The sequence below is a fragment of the Chrysochloris asiatica genome, unplaced genomic scaffold (assembly GCF_000296735.1).
Source record: "Chrysochloris asiatica unplaced genomic scaffold, ChrAsi1.0 scaffold00172, whole genome shotgun sequence".
NCBI lineage: Eukaryota > Metazoa > Chordata > Mammalia > Afrosoricida > Chrysochloridae > Chrysochloris > Chrysochloris asiatica.
In genome coordinates, this window is record NW_006408690.1 from 3,799,173 (window position 1) to 3,808,423 (window position 9,251).

The following is a 9,251-nucleotide window of genomic DNA, read 5'->3' on the forward strand; positions in this document are numbered from 1 at the left end:
TTAGTCCTCACACTGACATCTTTGCTCTTGAACACTTTAAAGAGGTCTTGTGCAGCAGATTTGCCTAATGCAATATGTCATTTGATTTCTTAACTGCTGCTTCCATGAGTGTTGATGGTTGATCCAAGCAAACAAAGCCTTTGACAACTTCAATCTTTTCTCCATTTATCTTAATGTTATTTATTGGTACAGTGGTGAGGACTTTTGTTTTCTTTACACTGAGCTTACATACTGAAGTTGTGGATCTTCATCAGCAAATAGTTTGTCTTTGCTTTTAGCAAACAAGGCTGTATCATTTGCATATCTCAGGTTGTGAATGAGTCTTCCTCCAACCTTGATGCCAAGCTTTTCTTTATATAATCCAGATTCTAGAATTAGTTACTCAACATACAGACTGAATAAGTATGGTGAAAGAATATGACCCTGCTGCACACCTTTCTTAATTTTAAACCATTCACTGCTCCCTTGTTCTGTTCAAACAACTACATCTTTGTCTATGTACAGCTTCCTCATGAGCACAATTAAGTGTTCGGGATACTCATTCTCCACAATGTTTTTCATAGCTTGTCATGATCCACACAATACAAAGTATTTGCTTAGTCAATAATGCACAGATAAACATCTTCCTGGTATTCTCTGCTTTCAGCCAAGATCCCTCTGATACCAACAATAACATCCCTCATTCCATGTCCTTGTTCTCTGGCAGCTCCTTGTCACAGCCATGTCTGAGTTATCTTCAGCAAAAGTTTACTTGCATGTGAAAACTCTTCATTAGTTATGTACAAATTTAATAAATTTCTACCATACTTAATAATGAATGCTGACTGAGCTAACCCCGTCATCATCGGTTAACTACCAGCTACATACCATGTGACAAGTGAGCCCGAGCAGACAGTGGTCGCAGACGACACCACAACTCCCCTTGCACACCATGTACGCCAAGGGATCCGAGCTGAACACCAGCTCTCCTGGACGCAGCGCTGTCAAGGCGCGCAGCCCGTTTCCCTGGTTGGCAGTGCTGAACTTTTCCATCTTCTTGGGCTCCATCCTCTTGCAGTTCCCGCACGTTGCACCCGGCAGTCGCATAAATTTTTTAATGACAGAAAGTTTATATCTCTGAGGAATCTTAAGTTCTCATGGAATACTAAATAAATAATAAAGATTACTGAGTGAATCCAAGTAAGTAATACTAACATATAAAAGCAGTAGAAAAAAATAAAATACAGTAGTTGGTTAAGCTTATCTAAGTAGTTAAACCTATTTAAGTGTAGGTTAAATATGTTGCTGTTAGTTGTTGTTAAGTCGGTTTTGACTTTACGGCAACCACATAGGACCGCCATGGCAAGTATAGGGCATGTAGAATACAATAAGCCATAAAGTAGTAATGTTTGTAGGGGAGAGAAGGACATGGGATTGCGTTTCTGGGGAGAGAATTTTTGCAAGCTAGTCAAATTTATATTATTATTTACATTCTAATAAATGAACACTTTATTTTCAGATTTTTCAGACTGGGATTCTACTAGTGTCACTCACAAGCTTTCTGGGGATTTGAAAGTTGATAAATGTCCATTTATATCACCTTCAATGACCAAAAGTCAGTCAGCAGCCACAGAAGTTGGACAGATGACCTTAGTAGATAAAGAAAAGAGTAATATTGGAGCTGTGTTTCTACTAGGGGATTATCCTCTCCATAACCTGTGTGAATCACAGCTACCAGAGAGCAAAGAAGGTAATAAAGAAGTATATTCTATCATAGAGACTTCTGCATGGCTTCAGTCTAGTTCTGACTTCCAAAAATCATTCTGTGCAAAATTCACATTGTGTTTACTCCCATTATGCAACCTCCAACCTAACAAACATCAAGAGTCCTGGAGTGGCGCTGCAGGATAATGTGCTTGACCACAAGGTCAGTTTGAACTGCAAGGCCAGTGGTTCAAACCCTCCAGCCAGTCCTCAGAAATCCTATACAGGGTTGCTATGGGTCAGAACTAACTCTTTGGCACTTAACAATAACAATAGCAACAAAACAAACTTTTAGAAAAGCATTTACATTTTCCCCCTAACCAAAGCAGCAAGTAAATAGCAAAGGGAATTTGGAGAAGGAGTAATTACCCCAGGACTGGGCAGGGTTTCGTTCTGCTGTACATAAGGTCACTATGAGTCGGTACCAACTCGATGGCACCTAACAACAACAACAACAACAATGTAGCATATATGGAGTCCTGGTGTGGCTCTGTCGGATAAGCACTGGACTGCTAACCACAAGGTTGTTGGTTCAAAGCCACCAGTTGCTTCTCAGAAATCCTCTACAGGGTTGCTATGAGTAGGTACTGATTGAACAGCACGTAACAACACTGAGCCTTAGTTTAAATTATGAGCTGGGCTGCTAACTGCAAGGTCAGCAGTTTGATTCTACCAGCTGTTCCATGGGAGAAAGAGGAGGCTTTCTGCTCTCCAAAAGATTTGTTGTTAATTGCTGTAAAGTGCTGTTGAGTTGATTCCTCCCCACAGTGACCCTATGTAGAACAAAGCAGCGTACTGCCCAGTCTTGCACCATACTCACAGATGCTGCTAGGTTTGAACCTATTGCTGCTGCTTCTGTGTCAATCTGTTTTGTTGGAGGGCTCCCTCTTTTTCACTGACTCTCCACTTTAAGACGCATGATGTCCTTCTCCAGGGACAGGTCCCTCCTGATAATATGTCTGAAGTATGAGAGACAAAGTCTGACCATTTTGGCTTCTAAGGAGCATCCTGATAGTACCTCTTCCAACACAGATTTGTTTGTTGTTCTGGCAGTGAAGATTTACAGCCTCGGAAACTATACAGGGTTGCTGTGAATTGGAATTGACTCCATGGCACATAACCACTACCACCACCATGATTAGGTAGGAGTCCTGGTGTGGTACTGTAGGATAAGCATTGGACCTCAAGGTCCATTTAAATGCAAGGTTGGTGATTCAAATTTCTCCTCAGAAACCCTATACAGAATCACTATGACTCATAACTGATTCGATAGCAAGCACTTAACAACAGTTAACTACAATGATTAGGTCTGAGTAGTCATGCAATATTGATTTTACTCCTATAGTTTTATCTTCTTTCCTTAACTGTAGAATTGACATAATATATTATAGAAGATTCTCAGTTTTTTCTCCTGGAATAGTGATTATTTTCTAAACACTACAAATCTACTTACTTAACTATGGTGGTAGTGGTGGTGGTGGCGGAGGTTTTTCCACTGAGTCAGTTCTGACTCATAGCGACCCTGGATAGGGTCTCCGAGAAGCAGATGGTGGGTTTCAACTGCTGACCTTGTGGTTTGCAGCTCGGTGTTGATACTACAGTGCCACATTAGATATATGCGTATCCTACTTAATGTTTCTTTCCGTGAATAACTACTGCCTTATATGCTCTCCCTCTTCCTTGTCCTTTTATCTGGCTAACTTCACAGTCTCAGCTCAGACATTATCTTGAGAAAAGCCAGTTCTGACAACCTTTTCCGTATTCTCCATCAGCTGGTTCCTCATTTGTCCTTAGACTCTGGTGCCTAGCACTTAGCAGGAACTCAGTAAATAATTACAGGGTCGCTATGGGTCGGAACCTATTCGATGGCACTTAACAACAACAAACCAAATAAAGATTATTTATACAAAGATGATTTAAAAGACTGTCCCCTACAATATAGGAGCAAAAGAGACAGACATGTGAAGAAATAATTGTAGTTCAGAGAGGTAAAAGTTTAGTAGAAAAACCTACAAATTATTACTGGAGCATCGAGGAAAGGAACACTTAATTTACTTGGGGAAAGATAGCCATAATCAAGGAAGACTTTGCACAGCTAACTGAGTATTACAAGATGAACAGAAACTTACCAGACTAGTAGAAGTCTTTCATATAAAAAGAACAGGATGTGCATAAAAAGTAACATAATTTTGGAAACAGAGTAATGTAGTTGAGGCTTAATTTGTTTAAAAAGTTCTGTTATGAGGAAACAATAGTGTATAGTGTAGCTTTGTATGTTCCTACTGTATTTTAACATTTTGTTTTTGATTGTTTCGTCCAGTTTTGTTGGATGGATGTATTTGTGAATGAATCATTGAATCATTTACCTCTCTTGAGCCCCAACTGGTTTGTTCAAGTTTATTAAAAATAAAATTATTTCTTAAAGAAGTAGATATTCGATTTAAGGTTAAGCTTCATTTAAATTCTTGTTTGGTAAAACATTAGTTTCTATTTATTTTTATAAAGACCAAACTTTTATCTAACCATTCTAAGTATGTATTTTAACTAAATATATAGATTTGTCAGCAGATCTAGACTTAAAAATGACTTCTGAGGAAGAACAAGAAAGATTTGCAGAAAGTGAAAACAGCCAGTCACAGGTATGTAAAATTTTAATTTAAATTTCTGATTTAATTTGTTTTCTGTGCTTTAATTTCTAGCATAGTACAAACGAAATTACCTTTTAGACCAGCCTTTTGGAGTTTGTAGATAATAAGATTTTATATTTAATTTGTACATTTTGACTAGTTATAAAACTTAAAATATTCTTAGAATATATAGGGGGACTTCAAGTTTTCCCTTGAACTTTTTGAAGCCTCCCTTGTGTAGTAACTTATATCTTTACTTTTAAATTTAATCTTAGAAATGAGGCTTTTTATTTTTTTTTAATAGTGTTTGCTGCTTTTATTTTTATAACCTCCGTACAGGCTTTAGGACTCTTGGTGTGGCTTTGTAGGACCAACACTGGACTGCGAACCATAAGGTCGGCAGTTCAAACCCACCAGCTGCTCCTCAGAAACCCTATACGGGTCGCTATGAGTCGGAACCGACTCGACGACACTACCAAGAACAACAACAAGAATGCCCAGGTTAAAGATTTATTCTGCCAGTGGTCTCTCTGGAATAGACTTAAAACTCTTTCGTATAAGGCAGAAAAGAGAGTCTCTTTTTCCAGAATAGGTGGTACTAGGGTACACTTGGTATTAGAGTTCAAAAAGTGACTTTCTAACTTATTTACCTCAGTGCTTTTCTTAGATTTCATTTTATTATATGAAATCAGTAAATATTATTAAAAATGTTTTTAACTCTTCTCATTAGTGGGCATTAGAATACCTTTGAACTGGACTTAAGCAAATACTCTGTCTGTATATATACATAAAACTGTCATAGCATATAAGTTGAATCAAAATTTAGGAGTTTGCTTTTCTTTCTAATTTTTGTTAATTGACTATGACTCCTAATAATTTAAAATTTGCCTCCTCTCCAGGTACTAGTCAGTTAAATAAAACAAACCATCACATGCACTATTTAAGATCTAATGAGGTCAAACCTTAAAGTGAGGAAGCATTTGAAATATTGAGAATCACTTCCAGATTCATTTTTTAGTAAATTTAATATATAATATTATCTAGCCAAAACAAAAGTGACAAAATGAGGTATTCTGGTTCATGTTTTTCTTATATTTTAGTTTAAGGCAAGTTATTTTTCACTTTTCTCAGTTACAAGTCAGTGATTTTTTAGAATAGATAAACTTATATTTAACAGTTAAATTTTAATTTTTTTCTAATTTTTCTTTGTCCATACTTGATTGCTTAAGGATAGAGTTATTTTAAAAACATGCACCCTGGCAGAAAAGACACCGAAAAATCAAACCAAGAACATTGATCTTCCACTTCCACTTTTATATCTGCAAAAAATGCCTCCAGAACCAGAAATGAATGAGTGTGATAGAGAGAATATGTATTCAGGACTTCCTTGTGTGAAAAAGTATGAGGAAATGTGGATCAAACAAGGCAAAGTAGAGTTGAAAAATAATTTGAAACTCATCACAAATGAGTTAAAGCAGAAGTTTGGTGAAATTTGCTCTAAATACAAAATAACTGCTTATCCTGAGGAAGAGCCACTACATGACAACTCTAAAGAAGGAGCAAACTTAAAGAAAATGCCTTCTAATTTAACAAATAATATACTTGATTGTGAGGAAAAAGATCCATTTGGAGTGTCTATCTCTGTAGTATTCCAAGCATTTCCTGAACAAAGAGAACCTAGTCTGGAAACTGTCTTTCCATCTCATTTGCACTCTGAGTCCCAGGAGTATGCTTGCCAGTCATCTTCTAAGCTTTATTTAAATGATAATAAGTTAGACTTTGAAAATGACAATATAGCAGACACTGAACATGTTTTTAACAAAAACAAGGGAAGTCTTTATAATGATGCAGAAAGTCAAAATGTAAGGAACCCAGAAGTAGTTACAGTTGAAGAAAAAGAAGACCAAGAGTTTGATGTGCAAACAACAAAAAATATGAACCAAAATACTACTAAATGGAAATTAGACGTCAAGCATATGCCTCAGTCTAGTGATCCAAAATCCCTTTTTGATTTGTGGCTTACCCGTTCCAATGAAATGAAGCATATGATTAAAATGAAAAGACAAAATTTTTCTGCTGTCACAAACACTTATGAGAACACAAAACCCATGCAAGACTTATTCCAGAAGTCATTACATGATAATTGTAGTGCTAATAATTACAAAAGTGTGGAACCTGAATTAGAAAATGTGAGTTCTACTGCACCGTATGACGATAAAGCATCAAAAATGTATCTAAATGAAGAATTACAGCAAGATATGCAAAGGTTTAAGAATGAGATAGGCCTGTTACAAGTAGGATTCCTGGCTTTGGAAAAAGAGAAAGTTCAACTTCAAAAAGAGGTAGAAGTTCATTTGCTGCTACTCTTTGTTTTATTTCATTATCAATATTCTGATCCATTCTGATTTTCCATTTATGCAAAAATTATGTAGAAAATGGCGTTGTGTAAATATGTAGTTGTGATAGGGTATTTCTGCTGCCTACATAAAGAGGAGTTAGTAAAGCATTCCCATAGTTTGTGTTTCTGAATCATCCTAAATCTTCCAAGTGGCTTATGAACTGGCAGATTAATTGAGGCCATATACCATGTCACCTTCTGAACCAAGATAAGAATAAAGGAAACTGCTGAGAAGCGTAGGAAGATTTGCTTTGTTTCCTATTGGCATAAGCCCTGGCGTGGCACTGCAGGATTAACACTGGACTGCTAACCACAAGGTTTATGGTTCAAACCTGTAAGTTGCTTCTAAGATTGCTATGAGTCAGAACTAACTGGGCAACACTTAGCAACATCAGCAAAGGAAAACACATTTTCCTAAACACTAAAATGATAAGGAAGCAATAACTGAGGGAAAGATAGATAAAAACACATCATAACTTGAGAGGCATAACAAATATTTCCAGCTAAACAGTCTAATCTATTCAGTTTTTTATGTACAAGTTTATCTGCTTTACTGATGCCCTTGGAATTTCTAATTCCCAAATGATTACTTTGACATGTTTTTGATAACATACGTATTCTTCCATATGTATTTTTTTTATTACTATTCTCAAATGTTTCTATTAAGTCACACCTTTACATTATGTTGTTGTTGTTAAGTGCCGTGGAGTTGATTCCAACTCTTAGTGACCCTGTATAGGGTTTCCGAGGAGCGGCTGGTGGTTTTGAATCACCGACTTTGCAGTTAGCAGGCCAGTGCTTATCCTATAGAGTCACACCAGATGTTGTATGTATAAAGTATGATACATTTTTTTATGATACATTTTTGACATGTATGATTTTATAGGTAGTATAAACCCTGAGCAAAAAAGCTTGATACTTAACTCCAAAGTCGAAAACTGCGTTTTTAGGATGCATTGACTTTCAAAACTAGAAAAAAAACTAGAGCCGTTCTCCTTTAAAATAAAACAAGTTGAGGCCCCTACTAAGACATTAAGTTGCTTTGCCAAAGTCACATTTTAAATTCACCAATATCATTAACTTGATGAATGCTCTGATAATGTATCTGATTAATATAGCTAGCTATTTCAGCAGTCTAGAACTGTATAATCTATTACAGTGACATACAATGCCAGATAGTGCCTCTTTAGGAGCTTTGGCTGAATCATTTAACCTTTCTGGGTCTTAACCCATTTATCAGCAGATACAAGTCTCGATGTGGCACTGTAGAATAAGCACTGAACTGCTAACTGCAAGCTCAGCAGTGTAAACCCACCAAGCTGCGCTTTGGAAACCCTGTGCAGGGTCGCTGTGAATCAGAACTGACTTGATGGCATTTAACAACAAAGACAGCAGTGAAACTATAGTGGATAATTACTTTTATACACTCCAGCTGCAAAGGTTTATATGGTTGGTGAATGGGAAACATAGGAAACATTACTCATTTTCCAGATTTCCTTACAGTTCAGCTCCTTATGTTGTAGCTGTGGTAAACATTGGTTTCTGTGTTTCAGTGGGCACCTTCATGTTGTTGGTATTCCCAGGATCCAAATGAAAAACAACAAAAATTATAAAAGGCATTGTGGGAAAGGATAGTTTAGTGCAGAGAGAGAAAACTTCATTTCTGTTGTTGAAGCCCATGATATCACACCGTCTAGACTCGGCTTCTTAATGTAAAATCCAAATGGTCAAGGCAGAAGAAGACACATTTTGTATCTTTGTCTATTTCTCTCTCTGCCAGTCAAATGAGGATGTTGTTATTGTTAAGTGCCGTCGAGTCGGTTCCGACACATAGAAACCCTGTATAGGGTTTCCAAGGAGCAGCTGGTGAGCTTGAACCACCGACCTTGCAATTCAAACAGCTTTGCAGTCTGGCGCATAACTCACAGCACCACAAGGACCCTAGAAATGTTAAATAGTAAATAGTGGATATCAGAGCACAGAATTAAGAAGGGTATTTTTGAAATTTTGGAAATTTCTCCTTTTTATATTCAAACAGAAATGATGAGGACTTTGCAAAAATTTCAATGGCCTGTAATGATAAAGTCAGCACAAAAATACTTTTGTTGATTAAAATCATGATAATTAAACTGAGTCAAATAGATAAAATTAACAAAGCATAAAAGTTCTTTTTAATAGAGTGAAGTAACGACAATTATCCTAAGTATCAAAGTTTCATTAAAGGTTGAAGAAGAAAGGAAGAAGTCCAAAAGCATTGAATTAAAAGTATCAGAAAACATAAATGATTCTGATACTGACAGTGGTGAAGATGGATTAATTCAGCCAGGAAAAAGTGGAAAAACTGATAATCAGCAATTTCCTATTAAGGAGAGTGAAGATTTTGATAGGTAAGCATATAGAAATACTTAACAGTAGGTATTGATAGTTTCCTATAAAACAAATTCTAATTTGGGCTAATGTTTATTATAAATTAACATAATGTT

General features: G+C 36.4%; 1 protein-coding gene across 1 annotated transcript in view; it reads left to right on the forward strand.

The window, feature by feature from the left end:
• Positions 1-9,251, forward strand: part of ANKRD26 (ankyrin repeat domain 26) — a gene marked incomplete at its 3' end in the record, with an annotated part of 135,094 nt that overhangs the window by 67,327 nt on the left and 58,516 nt on the right. The window contains 2 exon segments of the mRNA XM_006871686.1: positions 4,309-4,382; positions 8,992-9,155. Of these exon segments, the coding sequence (XP_006871748.1) occupies positions 4,309-4,382; positions 8,992-9,155 (238 nt within the window).